Raw genomic sequence first — 19,196 nt, forward strand, 5'->3', positions numbered from 1 at the left:
GTATGTATGATTTTTTTCTTTTTATTAGTAGCAAGTATATATATATTTAATTCAAAGTATTATGGTACAGTTAATTAAGCTGCTCCCAGGAGTTATGTCAATCAATGACGGATGAAGTCTCTCTCTGGAGATGATCCGTGTCACAGAGCCTGGAGTCAGCCAGGCGTCCCCGGTGGGTCTGAAGGATCACACAGAGGGAGGTCTCAGAGAGAGATGGGCTCATTTTGGGTAGGTAGCCAGTTACTTTTATGTGGATCCATAAGTGGGCAGAGGACACCAGCTCCTGGAAGAGCTGTTGCTGACTTCTGCTTGCTTAGGAGGCCCCTTTGTAGGTTATGGCAGTTTCTTTGCCCTGCAGGTTATTGCAGTTTGTTTTGGGCTTATCAAGGATGCCCTGGGCTCCTAGCTGTGCTTATCGAGGGCATTGCAGTCTCCCACCTGCGCCTGCCAAGGATGCGCTGGGTTCCCAGGCTGGCAGACATTTTCTCCACCTGTATTATAGCAGACATCTCTTGTCAGTACTTTTCCCCATTATAACCAGGTTGCCTTTATGGTTGCTGCTCCGACAAGGGATCAGTATTGTTCCCTTGGTCCCTGCAGGAAGAGGCTGCCCTGGGTCTGGCAGTGACCGCGCAGGAGCCCCACAAGCTGTGCTACCTACACGTACCAGTGGGGCTGGGCGCTGCGAACTCGCTTTGCTTGTTCCCTGTTACCAGCACCCGTGTCAAAGCAGGGCAGTGGCTCTGGTCCTTGGTGCTTGGCTGGGGGACGTCCACCATCCCGTGTGCCATCGTGGCAGCTTTCTGCCCAGGCGCTCGCTGCTCACTGCCCTGCTCCAGGGTTGTCTGGAAACGTGGCTGGAGGGGAGGGACCTCCGTGGGCACCGCGGGTGCTCTGAGTGCACCGGTTCCTTCCGCCAGGCAGCTGCTCGGCAGAGCTCCGCTTCCCAGCCTGAGAGACGCCACTACAGCCAGGGCTTTCGCTGCACCACCCGGAGAGCGAGGGGCTGCACCCGCTGCTGCCTGACTGCTGAGCTGTACATACCGAGAAGCCTCAGGTGAGGGATGCCCTAGAATCGTGCTGGGGACGTGCCGTCCTTGCGCTGTGCCCCACAGGGGACAGCCATGGCTAGCTCAGCCCTGGGAGCCACCCTCGCTGTGCTGGCCTCGCTCATCATCACTGCCAACGTGCTGGTGGCCATTGCTCTCCTTCGCCTCATCCAGAAGAGCAGCTCCAAGGGGCTCTATTTTGTCCTTAATCTCGCCGTTGCGGATGCCATGGTTGGCTTCACGGTCATGGGTTTGGTCATGGATGAATTTTCCCAGCCCTTTTATCCTCCCCAGATCTTCTGCGTTTTGAGAATGGCTTTCGTGACCTCCTCTTCTGCTGCCTCTATCCTATCCCTGATTATGGTTGCGTGTGACCGGCACCTGGCAATCAGGAAGCCTTTCCACTATTTCCAGCGGGTGACAGGCTTGCGGGTCGGGGTGCGCTTGGTGGGGCTCTGGCTGGTCGCTGCCATCATCGGCTTCCTCCCAGTCCTCAGTCCGAGCTTTCAGAAGATCTCCACCCATGAGAAGTGCTCCTTCTTCGGGGTCTTCCACCCTGCCTACATGCTCACCGTCTTCTGTGTCGGCTTCTTCCCAGCGCTCTTTCTCTTCATTTATCTCTACTGTGACATGCTGAAAATTGCCTCTGTGCATGTGCAGCATATCCAGAAAGTGGAGCATGCAGGGCTGGCGGGGGGCTGCCCCCCATCCCGCACCACCAGCGACATGAAGGCCATGCGCACTGTCGCCATGCTCATCGGGTGCTTCACGCTGTCCTGGCTGCCGTTCTTCATCGCCAGCATCGTGCAAACTGTCTGTCTTGAGTGCTTCCCCTACAGAGTCATTGAGAACTACCTCTGGCTGCTGGGACTGTGCAACTCCCTCCTGAACCCCCTGCTCTACTCCTACTGGCAGAAGGATGTGCGGCTGCAGCTCTCCCAGCTGGCTGCAGACGTGAAGAGGAGAGTCCTCCTCCACCTGGGGAATGGCCACCGTTTCTCTGGTAGAGGCACCAAGTCTCTCCCCACTGTGTCCTGTCTGCGGCTCCAGGACTGACATGGTAAGGAGCGGCTGTCACCAGCTTTCCAGCTCATCCTCCTGCATCTTGACCAGGAACCCGGGGCCCGCCAGCTGTGGAGGAGATCACAGACAGGGTGGGACCAATCTGGATGCTAATTCCCAGACATCAGCATGGCCAAATTCCAGCCTGCCCACAGAGCCACATCTCGGCCCGTTTTGCACCAGCCCCAGGCACCCCAAATTGCAGGTGCGTGGCACACATTAGATTTTGCCTGGAGAGCCTCAGCAAGAGAAGCCTTGTGTTTCCTGGGACCAAGCCCTCAGCATTCGCTCCGCAGGCTAAGATCCTTCACCCATCGCTGCCCAGCTTCCCCTGCCCAGACCTGGGATCCACGTGCCCTCCACTCTGCCTGCAGCACCAGCTCTCTGGGCAGTGAGCCCCAGGCACTCGGGGCAGGGCTGCTCACACAGCGGTGGCTCTGTCGCCTTTGGCTCTTGGCCCAGGCGGCAGAGGCTGGGAGGTGTGTGCTTGTCCTAAATCTGTCCTGGACCGCAAGCACTCCCAGTCGCTGCCCTTCCTAAACCAAACTTGTGATCCTACAGCTGCAGCCTGGGCAGTCCCCCAAACCTGTCCCCTGCTGCAATCGAACCTGCAGCCAGAGAGGTGGCAGGGTCATCCCCGCTCCGGGCTGTGCCCACCCGAGGAAGAGGTGAGGGGTATGGGTCTGGGCTCCCGGCTGTGGCACCGGGGACACAGAGAGGGCTCCCGCTGTTCCTCGGCAGCAGCTGTTATCTGCACAGGAGCTAGCATGGCGAGCGAGGAGCAGCCCCAGGCACTGCACGCCTGGCAGAGGTGCAGGGCAGCGTGGGCTGTGCTGTTGCTGTTTGGCTTGGGCTGTAAAGTGAGTTAATGAGTAACTGGCTGAACGCTGAGCTGTGGCAAGGGAGCGGGAGGAACGGCTGCCTTGGAGCCAGGGAAAACCCCATACAGGCGGGCTGCTTCATCCCACCAGGGCTGTAGGGCTGGATTTGGGACTGCAAGGGTCCCTGTATGCTGACTCATCCCATGGGAGCACTGCTGCATGCCCTGCCACACTGCAGTGGTGGCCAGACTGCTGACCCTGCCAGAGCCTATGATGATATTTAATTGCTTCTCATAAAATCATGTCCATTAAACCATTTCTTAGCTAAGAATGTACCCTGATCTGAAAATGAGGGTGCTATGCATAAAATAGCAGTTGTTTCCACCTCTGTCATTTGTTCTACCCGTTGACATGAAGGCTCAAGGCCATATCCAGAACCCACCTTGGTCCTGCGGCCTTCTCCATCCTAGAGTAAGAGGCAAAAATAAAAAGTGCCTTTAAAGAAACTCAGACCACCAGGCCCTCTGTGGCATTCACCTCCTCCTGGGAAAGGCCTGAGACCAAATATCAGATGGCGGATCCTGTTCCTAGCTGTACAACATGGCATGAGCCTGAGAGAAGGCCTCTGTAGAGCAGTCCTGGCTCTGTGGGTGGACTGATGCCTCGTAGGTGGATCTAGTAGGTGGATCCAGTCTGATTCAGTTCTGGGGATTAACACATCATCTGTCTGTACAATGTGTTTGCTGTCTGTACGATGTGTTTGAAGCCTGAGCTCCACTGGCTGTTGCTTTGCAAAGCTGACCCATCCTCGCTGAGCCTCCAGTAATGCCGAAGCCATCGTCTGCCTCCCTCCAACGTGCTTCCTGCAGTGAGCGTCGTGGGCGGGTACCCGGTGTGAACCGAGACACTTTGCACGTGGGCCTGTGTTGCTGACTGCTGCCTCTGCTGCGGTTTTGCTGCCCACGGCCCTGCAGCGGGGCCAGCCATCGGCAGTGTTTGTGCCTGGGCACAGAACCAGATGAGACTGCAGATCTGGAAGAGCGTGAGCGACGGGAGCAGGAGCCCTGGCTGTGCAGGACCGTCGTGATCACGGTGTCCCCATCCGCAGCAGGGATCGTGGCTCAGGCAGCCTCCTTGGTGCCACAGAGACACAGGGCTGTGGCTCGGATGGGAGAGGAGACGCTTTTGCCAAGCTCTTGTGAGGGTGGAGGACACAGTGCAGCTGGAGACTGAGCACCTCCCTGCAGTGGAGGACGCCTCGCTGAGCATCTGCACTCCGGCGCTGACCTGCGTCTCCTCTCTCTCCGAGCCTTGTGCCGGAGGGCTTGCTCGCAGGCTGGAGTAGCTGGGGCTCTATTCCTGGCAGACACCTCCAGATCCTGCTGGGACAGCACGGACCGGCAGCCGTTCCTCGTGAGGCCATGCCTGCTTTCATCTCTTGTCCCAGCGACCATCTGCCCCCCTGCTCCGCCGCTGCTGCCCCAGCCACGCCGTGACCCCGCGGGCGCCCAGTGCCGCCATCGCCCAGCTGCTCTGGGGAGGCCGCCGGAGCGCGGCTGGACAAGGGTGGGTGCACCTGAGGCCGTGGGGTGAGGAGGGACGGATAAATCCTGCCCCAAGGGAAAAAAAAACCAAGAGGGAAAGGCGAAGAGCGCTTCCCCTGCTTGCTGACCTTCAGCTGAATAAACCGCGTTTCTGCCAGCCTGCTCTCTATTCCTAGTAACCGGGGGAGGTCGGGGCTGCTTCTCCGGGGGGGGCGGCCAGCGGCCGGCTCTGCCTGCGGCCGGTGAAGCCGGGGAGCAGCAGCACCGTTGCCAGACCCCTCACCCCGCCGCACCAGCCCCTCTGCTTCGGGGCCCTCCGTCCCGCCGCTCGCTCCTCGTCCGCCCGGGGACGCGGGGATGCAGAGCCGTGCCCGGGGCGAGGGGCAGGCGAGCCCCAGCTCGCCGGGAGACGACGGCGGCGGGGGCCGGTGGTGTCCCGGGAGCGCTGGGGGCCGCGGGGGTGGGAAAAACGGCGCTGCCGGGGACGCGGGGGAGCGACCCGGAGCCGGGGGACGGCCGGTACCCGCCGCCCTGACACACCGCATCCCCTCGCCTCAGCGGCGGCGGAGACCGCCACCGTCCCGGCGTGCTGTGCGCGCAGCGCCCCGCCCCCTTAGCGTAGCGGCAGCCAATAGGCGGCCGCGGCGGGGCGACCGGGGAGGGCGGCCGCGGCGGGGCCGGGCCGGGCCGGGCCGGGCGGTGAGGGGAGGTGAGTGAGCGCGGAGCGGGCTCCGGGCCTCGCTGTGTCCGGGCGGGTCGGTCCGGTCCCGTCCCGTCCCGTCCCGGGAGAACTCCCGGTGGGAGCGAGCAGGGCCCGGCTCGGCCTGCTCGCTGCGCCCGCGGCCCGGGGCTGGCCGCCGGGTGAGGCCGTGGGTCTTGACGGGTTGGGCCTTGGAGCGCTTCGGCGGGCCGGCGTGGCGGCGGGGCCGGCGTGCTGCTCCGTGTCTGCGGGTCTCCCCTGCCAGGTTGCCCCCGTTTGTGAGGAGGAGGGTCGGCGGCGGGTCCCGGCCTCCGCCCGGGGCTTCCTCCTGCCGCCTGTGGGGCCGCAGCGTCGTCCGGATCGCCGGCCGTGGGCCTCGCTGGGCTGAACCAGTTCCCTCCTGGCCGCGCAGGGGCTGGGGGGGGGCCCGGTGTCCAGAGACGGCGGTTGAGGAGTTGGCCTCCTGCTCGGTCGGGTCGTCGTAGCGCATCTAAGAGCGACCGTATGGGAATCTTCAGAACATCAGGACCTGGTGCTGGTGGTGACATCGCGAGTGCTGCGGTGGCCGTTTGGGTGGCGGGGAAGCTGTTCTGTAAGGTCTGTGCTGGGTGGGAAGTCTCCAGGCTGCCTTTTGGGTTCAACGGTAATTAAAATGTCACAGGGTAGCACAAGAGGGAGGGAGAAATGACTTGCGCTTAAGGAAATTATTGAACTGACTGACTGTTATGCAGGCTGCTTCTGATGCTCCAGAAGTGGTTGGTTTGCAAAGGGGGGGGTGTGCGTGTGTGAAGGTGGCAGCAGCTTCTCACCTGCTGGGTGTAACTGGTTGGGTGTAACTGGTTGGGTGTCACTCTCGTGTTCTCTGTCTTCTGAACGCTGGGCAGGCTCAGCCGTGCCCAGCTGTGTAACTCAGCTTGCGCTGGATCCGTTCTGCTGCAGCCAGACTGTATGTAGGAAGCACCGTGAGGTTCAGACATGCTCATACCAGTAACCACAGCTACCAGTGGGCTGTAACTCTCCCACAGCCGCACTCCGTAAAGATCCTTTGGCTATGATTCATACGCATGTTCATGCACACATTTATTTGGTTCCTTAAGCACAATACTTAAGCTTCTTTATGTGTTTCTTGCTGTCATAATTATTTTGGTTGTGTGTGTGTTAACAACAGTGTATATTCAGATCGTGCTGTATAGAAATGCTTTTGTTCTTTAGTGCCACACACACTTAACATGTTACACAAACATGTTAGTCCTTGGATAGGTTACTCGTTAGTCCACACGCTTTCTAGCTGCCCTGTACTTCACTTGCACAGCTACAATAATTAGACACCATATCTTTCCGGCCTGCAGAACATTGCAGCAGAGCTGTGAGACGATGGATAAAATGCTAAGGCAACCTCGGGTAGGAGTTTGTCCAGCAAACTTGCATTCCTTCTTACTCCAGCCTTTCACCTGTGTCCCACTCTGGAAGCTGACTGGTTGGTTTTTCTGTTCCTTAATGTTTTGTTTGAGGGATTTTGTAAGATCTAATTAAAAAGCCCCTTGCATTAAGTTGTTGAAAGCTCTGTCTGAGCCACTGTAAGGTCAGGTTTCTTAGTTTAAGGTCATGTTTTTGGTATGGGTGACTTGAGCTCTTAGAAGGGGTGAAGTTCAATCACCTCCAAGTAATTTCAAAGATAAGGTGTTGCTAGAGAGGCATTCTGTGCACCTTCCAAAGATGGTGTGAGATTTCTTCCCTAATCCCCAACTTTTCTGCTGGCATTCTTCCAGTGCCAACATGTCCGTCCCAAAGCGCTGCCTTCCCACTGCATCCAGCTGCTCTGCTCTCGGTCAAGATGAAGCTGTTCAGGTCCGTGCGCTGGTGCTGCCCCTCTGTGAGTCTCGCATCTGGGGAGCAGCACTCGGCCCTCAGTCCAGGTTTTTGCACTAGGATGTTCCGATGATACCAATTGCTGGCTCTGCCAGAGTTTTCTTTGGGACTTCCCTCTTTTTTTTCCTCTTTTTTTTTTTTTCTTCCGTTTTTTTTCCCCAGTAGGTCTGTGCAGTTAGCCTGACAGGTTTCTTCTCCTAGCCTTTCAAAAACACATTTCTGAAAATGTAAGCTTTTCAGCATTTGTTACGAAGCGGCAGGTATTGTTCTCTGGGCGTGCTGTGAGTGAGGTTGGCAGGATGGGGAGGGATGTGACCGATGAGCTGCCTGGGGTCGGGCATGTCCCCTCTGAGCCTGGAGCCGCCTGCTCTGCACCCCAGGCGATGGAAGATGAGCTGCTCGCTCCCCGTAAATCCCAGTGTTAGTGCAAAACAATTTCTAGACGTTGTGTCGAGAGGAAAGGTGGTTTGACAGAGCCATGCCAGCATCCTAAGAACTCTGTGGAATATTTAGTAATTTGGCGTGGTGGCTGGAGCGGTTGGTGAGGACTGCTGAGGATTGCCTATAGAGAAGCAACAAGGGTTGAGTGTCTGGGTCTGTGCCGGTGTACACACGTATGTGCATGCACACACTGGTAAGGAATTTTTTTCTTTGTTTTGGGTTACAACAGTAAGCAAATGGCACAGCTCATATGTGACTTGATCAAGTCTCTGTGTTTTTGCTGCTGTGGATATGTATTTGTGAAAATAGGCCATTCTCTTGAAAACACTGCAGATAGCCCTTTGGTATTACTGAACACTGTGTTTTCAGGGTCAATTTAGAAAGGGAGTCTTTGTATCTGTTTTTCTTTCTTTTTTTTTTTTTTTTTTTTTTTTGACAGTGCCCTGCTAGAATAGTTAGCTTGTCTGAAGTTAATATTTCTTTTGAGTACAAGCTTCCAGAATCAAGGAAAGTGAGCAGTGTGCCTCTTACCATCAAGGATTACCAGAACTTAATCTTTCTGTGCAAAGGCCAGTAATCTCAGGCACGCAAACAGGGTTTATTTAACGGCACGCCAGCGCTTAAAAGCATTGATGTATGAAATCCCTTGCAAATTCAGATGTACTTGCTGCTAATCACTTCTCCACCTGCTCGTCCACCTCTGTCCCCTGCATCCCAGAATCCGCCTATCGGCGTCAGTCACTGGAGACTGATGGTGACACATGCAGCTGCTGTTTGCCAGCTCCAGTCCCAACCTGTGCTCTCGATGCCTGGGTTGTCGCTGCCTGCCCGCGGGGCAGCGCAGTAGTTTTGCTGTCGTTAGGACCCAACTTGCCTTTTGAGCTCGGAGGCTTGCGTGGAGCTGCGCTGAGTGTGGGAGCTCAACCCTGGACTCTCTTTTAAACAAATAAACAAGCTGGGAGCAGCAGGAGAACTGGCTGAAATACTGAAATATGATCAGCACCTTGCCATGTTTCTCGTGCAGTACGCGGGTAAAGTATGTGTTTTGTGTGCTTTTCTTGAAAGTGTGCTTCTCTGATAATGTCTCGTTAGTGTTGTTAGCATACAGGATTTTGTGGAGTTGACAGAAGTAACTATCAAAAGTCTGCTGGTCTCACCAGTGTGCCTAGCCAGCTTCTGGATCAAACTGATGATTATAAAGCTCTAACCATGACACTTAAGCTGGGAGTACAGTAGAAAAGAGTGCACAAGCCCAACAGTAGTTTTTGAACCTGGGAACTAGTCTTGGAAAGCAAATGGTTGATATCAAAATGTAACTTCAAAGTCTCGGTGTCTTCTCTCCTTTCCCTTCCTTGCTGTTTTCATTTCTCTGTGTTTTCTAAATGATTACTGCAGATACTATGTACTTCAGTTTCTTCTAAAGTGCATTTCTTCAGAGCTTAAGACAAGTACTATGTAATCAGATGGCAGATTGTATTGTGAAATCCAGTTTATTTCTAAATTGCATTTCTAAACATGCAAAAAAGAAAAGGGACCCCTGTTCAGGCTGAGCAATACTTATTTCATATATCTGCCAATGTTGGCAAAAGGTAAATCCATATTTATAGTAAAGCCTGTGTCAGCCCATTTCTTAAGTTCCTCTTGATGCTGGCTGAGAGAAGTTTGATGAGTGGGCATAAACTACACGGGCTTTTTAAGTGTATCATTAAAATGCTTTTAGGTATGTGAAAGTCTCAGAGTACCCGTTACGAGTTTTTTTTGTCTTTGAGTTACAGGGCAGAGATTTGTGTACCTGCTTCTTATTAACTAGTTGGACGTCAAGAAAACTGTTTGAGTGTCTGACCGGCAGCAGTGTGAAGTTGCTGTCAAACTGTGTAGTTCCCTTGTCTGGCTCCGGGTGAGCTGGTTTGCGTGCCTCTAAAGTGGTGCTAGGCTTGTGGTCAGAGCTCCTGTTGTCATTTGATTGCACGTTAGTAAACCCAGCAGGGAAGATTTTGCAAAAATCTTGAAGTGGAAGCCCTGTTGGGGTGCTGTTTTCCTGTACAGTCATAGGAGCCTTGCACAGTGAACTGCACAAACCCGCGTTTTGGGTAGAAGTGCTGTTAGCATGTTCAGCTCTCGGTAATAGGAATGATCTGTAAAACAGTGCTTTCAGTTCATGTTGTTGACCATTTCTAATTTCTTTTTTTTTTTTTTTTTCTGGTCATTAAGGCAAATGGCTAAGCTCTGTTAGCCGGAACTAGTGGTTGGAAAATGAAGTCCTGTCCAGGGTCTGGCATGGGACCCGGTGAGAGTAGATACTTCCCTTGATTTATGCCTGGAACATTGAGATCTTTCCTGTCTCTATCCAGGCCCTTTCTCAACGTGTGCTGTGAAAGCTACAGCCATATATAGCATCAGCACAGATCCGAATCAATACCTACCCAAAGGGATAGGCGGGGCTGTGCATTGCTAATGCTATTTAGGACAGCGGGAAACTGCTGCGTGTTCTCCCATGAGACACAACTCAGCATCTATTTCCAGCAGTGAAGACCACCTACAGCAACCTGCTGCTGCTGTGTGAGAGGACTTGCTGATAGTAATTTTCTGCTCATCTTTAAACATCTTCACTTTTTTTCCCCAATCCATTTTTCTTGTGAGGAATCTTCTAGTCCAAGTTGATTTTTTTAAAATTATTTTTTATTTTTTAATTCTTAGTCACTACACTATGGCAGCTCCTGATATCTTGCTCCTAAAAATTCACTCGTCTGAAAATCCCTGGAGGTATATACTGCCTGCGCTTGGAGGTAAAGGGCACGCTAATGCCTGTGCCATGTATGGCTGACACTGGTTTGACACTCGCTGAAAACCCTAATTTTTCTCCTTCTCCCCCACTTACCTTTTGCATAGCACTTCACTGCAAATGCAGAAATTTGCTCGTTTCTGCCTTTTCTGGCTAGCTTGCTACAGAGCCTCAGTAAAACTGAGTAAAACCCTGAGGCTTGCTCCTGTGCTGTTGGTCCCTTCCTTCCTGAGCAGGCCTGCTCAAAATAGCCAAGGATGCTTCGTTAAGGTTGTCGCAAAGGAAAAGTGCTTGGGCTCGTGCCTCACAGTCGTACTGTCTGATTCTGTCAGATTTTATCCTGCTCTGTGCCCAGGAGAGAAGTAGTTCTGCAGCTTCAGCTTTCTTCTGTGCATGTTCTTTCTTTGTATTTGGTGGGATGTGGTTGGAGTTCAAGCTGAATGGCAGTTCACTGAAACAGTAGGAGGGAATCGGTTCTGAAGGTGGCTGTTGTCCATGGCATTTACCAATTGTAGGGTGGAAAATCTGACATAATGAGGGGTTTCTTACTCTGAAGTGCATTGGAAGTCTTCTCTCTGGCTTGGTTTAATTCTTGGAGCAAACTCCATGCTGCAAGAGAGCAGCAAGCAAGGTGCCTGCATTTTTTGCTGCTTCCATTGCCCACTTTTCAATACTGCCCTTTTCTTTTGTGGGTCATTTACTTTTTCTCCATCTTGGGGAAGTGAGAACAAAGCTTTCCCAAGATGTTTTGCTTCTCCATCTTGAGTGTGCTATAACGTGCCTGCGTATGGTAGCTTGTCCTGTCTTGGGGGGCCCTGGAGACCTGCAGGCAAGGACAAGGCTGCCTGCTCCAAGTCGCATGGGTGCTTCTACCCAGAGCCCTCCAGCTGGTGGCTGCCAAGTACCTTGTTCCTGGCTGTAGGCAGGCTCTTGGGACAGGCAGCTGTGCACAGGGACTTTTACTGCTCACCATAACCACCCTCGCAGAGGTCTGGACCTGTGTTATTAAGTAAATGATAGTTTCTATAGATGAAGGTGACTCAGCGACCATCAGCAGTAGCTCCTGGCTTTCTCTGCTCACAGACCCTGGAGCAAAACAGGGCAAAGTGCCTCTGGAAGTAGGTCTTGGGATCCTGGAAGTCCTTGTTGGAGGAGCTACCAGGATCTCTCGTGTGAGTGGGACTAAGAGTAACTGCATCCTTTCTAGTGCTGTTTCTAGACAACACTACCCAGAAAATGCATTCATTTTTGCTTATGGCTTGTGAAAGAGCTACTCGGTTTCCAGCCTGTGCCTGCAAAGAAAAACATGTTGCAGTTCATGATCTCATCAACTTCCATTTTCTGTAACTTCTGAATATTTCCGACTTGTGGAATTCTAGTCTGAGGCTGTATAAGGACAGTAGTGGGCTTCTCTTCCAGAGCACTTCTATGTGCTCTGTATGCTGTCATGAAGTTGCAAATGCAGAGGGTTAGCTTTAAAACCAAGGAAGTCCTATTTCTACCTTTTGAAGAGGTTTAGGCACTATTGAGGAGCGTATCAAATGAGAAGAGTAGCTCTAAACGGGTTCTTGTGTTGAGAAGTAGTTGGCTTGGAAGAAAAAAAGCTGTAAATTGGAATGGAAGTTTCACAGCAAGGATGTGAACTTTCCTCCTTTCCTCATGCAGTAATGGTAATGTTTTTGTACACGAAGCTTTATTTGAAGCAATTGCATTTTAGCTCTTTAAATCTTGCATCCCAATGCAGGGAATCACAGGAAGGAATCCTTGCTGCCTCAGCACTGCCTCAAAGTGCATCATTGGCCTGTGAGGTATCAGTTGGAAAAAAGGCTATAGGAAAGTCAATCGCTTATTCTGGAAATCTGAGAGCAATATAGTAGTTTTTGGTTTTGTTCATACTCTTGTCCCCTCATTGTATTGGTGTGGCTGTTTTAGGATTGCTCTGTAAGACACAACTGTTGTTACATGGCTTGAGGTTGAAAACAAACCCAAATCCTCCAGTGGGAACAAAATGAGGGTTTTAACTCTGACCTCTTTGCTGATCTTGGTGTGGCCTCTCAAATAGGATGACCAAAGCCCTGTCTTGATGAGACAGTAAACCTGGATCTGGATTCCTGGTACTGGTGCCTTAATCACACCCTGTGTGGTCACCTTTGAGCATTAATCTGACACCATGAATTTGTACCAGCACAAGAAATGTTGCTGCATTCACGTCTAGGGATCGTGTGTTGCATCTGTTAGCATATCTGATTACATTTAATGGAGAGCCCATAAATAATAAATTTTTTGGAAGTAGGATATCCATAAAGTGGCTGGAGCAAGTCCACGGTCCGTTCTCCCAGAAGTGTCTCTGGTTGTCTTTATGATGCTTTTGCTGGGTTTTGCCCACATCTCTCTCAGGTGGTGAATGCACGTTGGTAGTTAGAAATGTATTTGCTGAAGTAATGCTGAGCTGAATGCATCCTTGTCCTTTAGGTAGTCATTGATCTTGGACTGGACTTCACCTGACTTCCCCCAAAAGACATTCCACTGAAATTTAACTTATATTACGGTCACCCTTAGGTAGTTCTGATAACGAGAGTCCCCCATGTTGGGGAGGAATGACCCCGCGCACCGGTACATGCTGGGGACAAACTGCTGGAAAGCAGCTTTGTGGAAAAGGTCTTGAGTGTTCTGGTTGACATCAAGTTGAACATGAACCAACAATGTACCCTCGTGGCAAAGGAGGTCAGCAGCATCCTGGGCTGCATTAAGTTGAGCATTGGCAGCAGGTTGAGGGATCCTTCCCTTCAACGCTGGTGGGGTCACACCTGAGTGCTGTGTCCAGTTCTGGGCTCCCCAGTACAAGAGAGTTGTGGACGTTCTGGAGTGAGCCCAATGAAGAGTAATTAATGTGGTGAAGGGATTGGAGTGTCTGTTAGTGAGGAGAGTCTGAACAAGCTGGGATTGTTTAACTGGGAGAAGAGAAGGCTTGGGGTGGGGGCAGAGAGAGTCTTATCTCTTAAAGAAGATGAGGTCAGAGTCTTCTCAGTGAAATGTCAAAGGGCACACATCAAAATACAGGAAAATTAAACTAAATGTGAGAAATCTTTGCTTGCTGTGAGGGTGGTCAAGCACTGGAATGGGTTGCCCAGAGAGGTGGTGGTGTCTCTGTCCTTGGAGATATTCATGACCCAACTGGACAGTACCCTGAGCAATCTGCAGGAGCTGACACTGCTTTGAGTAGGGGTGTTGGACAAGGTGATCACCAGAGATCCCTTCCAATGAGAAATATTCTGTGATTTGCTTCTAGAGAAGAGAATGGTTGGGTTTCGCAGTGAGTCCCCACTCACCTGTCTGTTCTGATCTGAATTCCTGAGCAGAGTTTTGCTTTATTCAAGATAGCTTTGGACCTGCTAGTGATATTCCCAGTAGTTTGAACACAAGTTAACTGATGGAGTGCAAGACATTGCAGTGTGATCCAAAATATTCTGTTCGGCTTTGCTTCTTTGTCAAAGAACATGACACCAAGGGTAGTTCTTTGTCGTTTTTGCTGTGTGTATATCTTGCCCGTGGATTGTGCTTTGCCTTTCTTGGTGAGCTGTTGGAACAGTATTAGCAGTCTCATGTCTTACTGTCATTAATACCTGGCAGGTAGAAGTCTGGCTGATGAGCTCTACGTCATGCATCACAGCTGGTCTGTCCTTCAGCAGCTTTGCTGTTCTGAGGTGCCCAACTGTAGGTCTGGGATTCATTTCTCCCTGAGGTAGCATGTCTGAGCTGGCCAGTTGTGTCTTGCTCTGTAGTGAATGAAGAGTTGTCACCACTAGCAGTGGTGTGGTTCCTGTGAACAAGTGTGGGTGGATTTGAAATGTTCCTAGGTGAGCGGAATTGTACTCTAAACTCTGGCTGTGCAGATAGCTGTTGGCTGTGTGGGTAACTGTTCTCCCCCCTCTAAAGGGAGCTTAGGGTGACCCCATCCTCTGCTGCAACATCGTCACTTGTTGGTTGAATCCCCTTCTGTGACTGTTGGGTAAGAGTATTGCTTTTGGTTTTACTGTATTCTTGTAATAGCTGTCTTTCCAATGTCTACATGTGGCTCCGAAAGCTCCAGCTATACAATGTGTTCACGTTGCTCTTTTATTTCTCCTGGCAATATCACAGCCCTTACGAGTGCATCCCCTTTTGATGGTATGACTTGATTATTGTAATTCCAGCTCACGAGGGCCTTCAGCAGGACTCTTGCCCATGGCTTGCATGCACTGCAGCAGCACGTTACGTTCCTGGCATGGCACACTGTGATTGTATTATGCCTGTTTAGCATTCTTTAAATTTGCTGCCTATTAAGTAGCAAATTCAAAGTCAGCTTCATAATCTTGCAGTTGAAGCCTCAGTCCATATGCTAGCAAACCATTTCTTACTGTTCTTCAGAGCTATATAGGACAGCAGTGTTCTTTGCAAGGAAAACACACAGGTATGCTACAACATGTCGTGGCTTGCAAAAGTTTTCAGTGGCTGGCTTAAGGTGTCAATGTTTAGATGATCTTGAAGATTTGTAGGCCCGCAAAATGTCATCTAAAAGAGTAGACGACCATGTAATTGCAGAGCTCCGGGTCTTTGTTTTCATCCAAAATCTTAAAACTTAGAAGCATTGGCCCGGCTTGCAGAGTTGATCCTATGTGACTTCTTACAGCGTTCAGGAGAGCATGGCCCTGGCAGAACACGCTTTGTGTCCGGACACCACAGCTCCTCAGTGGTAAGTGTGACCCCAAAAAATCTAATAGGAAAATAGTTTCCTCAGTTTACTTTGTTTAGAAACAACAAAACCCCCAAACGTAAGCCCTCCCCCAGCTTCTCTGAGGAGAGTAGGGAGGAAGAATCACAGCAAAACCCAGGGCTGTAGCACTGGGATGAAACGTCAGCACGCGTATGGTGTAATTTAGTGTATGACAGGGCACATGGTTTTAGTCAAGGCCTTCAGAGCTGTGCGACTAGCAAGAACAACCCTCTTCTTGGAGACCTTGGTATCCCCTTGCATGTGGGGAAAAGCTGCTGAAGTTGCAGGTTGAGACTCTGTGAGACGTTGTGGTGAGAAATTTGAAGTGTCACAAACACAGGTCCCAATAATTCAGCAGGACATGAGATGCATTACAGACTGCTACCTATTTTTGGATAGCCTTGTTTATTTTTATGGAGTAGAGCACCAGCTTTGGCACAGTTTAGAGTCAGGATGCTTCTATGTCCAAGCTGGAGGAGGAACCCCTCTCCTAAAGGTGCCATTCTCATCTTAAGGTTTAAGGCTGTGTTTGAGCAGCACAGTGGAGCATGTCCAAAATGGTATCAACTTTTAAATTAGTGTTAGAAGATGAGAGTTTAAGTCTAGCTGTTCAAAAGGTGGTTATCAAGGTTCCCTCTGTAGAGTACAAAGACGGAGAGCTGCCTCGAAGGTACGGAGACTCCCCCTTGAGGTCCCTCTGAACGATGGCACAGCCATCTGGTGTACAAGTCTGAAACGTGCTTTGGCTTTAACTCATCTGAATTGGTTTCAGGCCTGAATGCTGGGGCTGAGGCTCTTCAGAGGCAGCCCTGAGAGGGGCCCCGACAGGGTGTCCTTCTTGTGCATCTGTAATTTGGGTTCACACCTGCCATTGTGCTCCTCTGGGCTTGTGGATATGGGCTTTAATGGACTGATGACTCTCCTGTGATGGGCCTCAGAGAAGTTGAGTCAGGTGTTATTCAGGCTCCCCCACCCATCACTGCCTCTCTCTGCTCCTTTGTGCATGTGCAGGTGAGCTTTTATCACATAACCTAACAGTTTTAACTCTGCAATAGGCCTTTTCTTGCTGGCAGGGGAGATTGGCTTTGAATTAGGTGACTTCAGATTAAAAACCTGTGGGAATACTTTGATATATACAGGTCTCAATGAAGATCTAGCTCTTATTTCACTGCAGCCTTTTCTGCTGTGACTCTTCCTTTAAAAAAGTCAACTTTGTGGGTGAGCACCCAGGGATTCCTGGCCTGCTGCTCAGCCCAGGACGTTGGCAGGTAACACAAGGTGAACTAAAGTCTCCGTGTTCCTTGTCGGGTCGCTACTCATATCCGCCTCATCCTCTTGCATGTGATGAACTTCATCCTGCTGGTCTTCGGGCACGCACAGCAGCTCCTGTGTGCATTTGGTGTGCTTCTAGAGGTTGGTGCCAGCAGTGCAAACTCATCCCTGTGCTGCAGAGCAGATTTGACAGGTTCTTAGGGCAGCAGTGAAACTCAAGGTGAGGATCAGCCAAGAAGGGCGAGGTTGAGGGGCTGATTTGAGATTTCCTTACTCCATCTCTTCTTAATGACATATAATGCCTGGAAGAAACTGTGCTGCAGGCTTAGCCTGCTGCTGCTAATCACCCTACTTTGGGAACAACCCTGGGAGCTTTGGGACAGTGTCTGTCCGGTCACAAAGTCAGCAGTCATGTTCCTGTGCCTGTTCAAGAGTGTTTTGCTAGCAATTGCACCGGCGTCCCCTTCCCCTTTGCTCCTTGCCAGTTGTTTCAACAAGCTGTCATGAACAGGTTGACCTTTTGGTGCAGGAGATAACTGGGAGGAGAATTCCCCAGGAATGCTTTTAATGACTTGTCGTGGTTTAACCCCAGCCAGCAACTAAGCACCACGCAGCCGCTCACTCACTTCCCCCCCCCCCCCCCCGCCCTCAGTGGGATGGTGGAGAGAATCGGCGGGGGGGGGAAGTAAAACTCGTGGGTTGAGATAAAGACAGTTTAATAGGACAGAAAGGAAGAAAATAATAATAATAATAATAATAATAGAATTGTAATATACAAAACAAGTGATGCACAATACTCACCACTTGCTGACCGATGCCCAGTTAGTTCCCGAACAGTGATCCACCCTCTCCCCGGCCAACTCCTCCCAGTTTATATACTGGGCATGACATCACATGGTATGGAATACCCCTTTGGCCAGTTTGGGCCAGCTGCCCTGGCTGTGTCCTCACTCAACCTCTTGTGCCCCTCCAGCCTTCTTGCTGGCTGGGCTTGAGAAGCTGAAAAATCCTTGACTTAGTATAAACTCTACTCAGCAACAACTGAAAACATCAGTGTGTTATCAACATTCTTCTCATACTGAATCTAAAACATAACACTATACCAGATGCTAGAAAGAAAATTAACTCTGTCCCAGCCAAAACCAGGACAATGACTGACCTGCCCTCCTGGACTTTTCACAGGGCTTGATGGATACCAGGAACATACCTTTCTTTTCTTTTTTAATTACTCTTGAGGTGGCTGCCTTTGGGGCAGTGTTTAGTGCCAGCACTTGAGGTCTGGATGTTTTCAGGTAGAAATGATTTAAGACAAGAAGAGAAATGCTTGCTAATTACTGTTCAGTTCTCATCACCATGGTCTCTTCTCCTTTTATAGGTCTTCTTTTGTTAATCTGCATGCTGAAAGCAGGAGAGACATTGCTGGCTCACAGCTGGTCCGTAGCAAGTTGCCTGCTGGTTTGCAGCTATGCAGTGCTTCATTCACAATGGTGAGGCAGTGGATAGTCAGGGTCGTGGGACCTGACGCTGAAGACTTAAGAGCATTTGTAGGTCTGTTTCTGCTCCTTCCTATATATGTCAGGTTAGGGTTGGAGCCTTTTGTGAGCAATTTAGATATACTAATCCTAGCAGAACATTATCCGTTTCCCAGGAGCTGCATTAATTTCTGCCTGGGATGTGAGGGGAATCAGGTCATGGGAGGTCTCCAGGGCTGGTGTGGGTGCACAGGGTGTGTTGGGCAGCTGGGAGCAGGGTTGCCTCCCTTCTGGTCTGGCATGAGCTGTTCACTTGGTTCAGGCACTTTTTTACATCTTGACTCATGACCTAACTGGCAGGGGTGCTGGCTGTATAGCTGTGAGAACTTCCTTTGCTTCCTGTAGACCCCAGTGTTTGTCCTGTAGCTAAGGAATCTGTTGTTTTTTCCAAAATACGTTAATAAAAATTTTTTTGCAAAGAACGCAAGTAGTTTTTCACTCCTTGTTAGCTCACCTCTGCTGGAGATGGCTGCATCCCTCCCCAGCACAGTCATCAGAGCAGATGCAGCATCGGAATGCTCCTTCTGTACCACAGAGCATAATCAAGCATCCTAGCTCAAACTGATGATGGAAATAATTGAAGTAAGTAGCTGCCTTTGCTCTTCAGTGGGTTAGAAAGTAATTGCCCAAGTGGTGTGCATTAACATTCAGGTGTTGGTTGATGCCGAGTGTATGACGTGTCATCTTCAGCCAGGGCAGGGGCATCTATCCGTTTCAGGCCTGGAGGCACAGGTGTCCAGCTGGATCGCTGCTTGTCCGCATCCTTCCCTGTGCCCAAGCGTGGGAAGACATGCTTTCAAGTTTAATGTTGCCTTTTCCATCAGCTGGATAATAATAGAGGTAAATCTTACAATTGCTCCTTTTCTGTTGTCCCTGTTTCTTTGCTGCACACAGCCTCTCCCTATTTTTAACCTGCTGCATTCGAGATTTATTTTCCTGAGCCCTCATGACCTCAATGATATTTTGACTTTGGGGTATTTAAGAAGCAGCATTGTAGGCATCTTGCATAGTCGGGCGTGACTATTGTTGTTGCCAGCCGAATAGTACTTATTTTTTTGGCTGCTTCTTATGTTCTCACCTTTCAGTAGCTAAGAGATGAGCCCCTTCAGGCTCTCTGTATCCACTCTCTTGTCTATTTACAGCTGTACACAGCAACTGTGTTTATTAACAAGTTCTTGGAAGTGGAATCCTCTAGAATAGAAATCGTGACACTGCAGTGTGTCTAGAGAAAGATTTGGTACAAATGCCTTGGCCTGTCAGTGCATTGAGATGGCATAATTGTAATCTTTGGTAGTCCTGTAGTTCTCCTGATTCCCCCCCCCCCCCCCCCCCCCCTCCAGGAGCATAGGCATATGTTAGCAGAAATGTAGC

The 19,196-nt window shown here is 50.7% G+C and overlaps 2 protein-coding genes across 6 annotated transcripts in view; both read left to right on the top strand.

Moving 5' to 3' along the window:
• Positions 1-1,083: 1,083 nt before the first annotated feature.
• GPR119 (G protein-coupled receptor 119) lies at positions 1,084-2,105 on the top strand. Its single transcript, XM_052813250.1, has one exon. The coding sequence runs from the start codon at positions 1,125-1,127 to the stop codon at positions 2,103-2,105; it is 981 nt and encodes a 326-aa protein (XP_052669210.1). The 5' UTR covers positions 1,084-1,124.
• A 3,044-nt stretch (positions 2,106-5,149) lies between these two features.
• ENOX2 (ecto-NOX disulfide-thiol exchanger 2) overlaps positions 5,150-19,196 on the top strand; it is a 62,737-nt gene continuing 48,690 nt past the window's right edge. Inside the window, exon 1 of one of the 5 annotated variants that reach the window (XM_052813246.1) lies at positions 5,150-5,185. Coding sequence is in view for 1 of the 5 variants with exons in the window: in XM_052813241.1 (XP_052669201.1) it covers positions 8,496-8,517 (22 nt within the window). In the remaining 4 variants the exon portion in view is untranslated. Of the gene's footprint in view, positions 5,186-5,237; positions 5,338-5,620; positions 5,774-8,333; positions 8,523-19,196 lie in introns of those variants that run through there. The other 4 variants (XM_052813245.1, XM_052813243.1, XM_052813244.1 and 1 more) reach the window with 4 other exon arrangements.

Source organism: Harpia harpyja, chromosome 18 (genome assembly GCF_026419915.1).
Source record: "Harpia harpyja isolate bHarHar1 chromosome 18, bHarHar1 primary haplotype, whole genome shotgun sequence".
In the NCBI taxonomy this organism is placed as follows: domain Eukaryota; kingdom Metazoa; phylum Chordata; class Aves; order Accipitriformes; family Accipitridae; genus Harpia; species Harpia harpyja.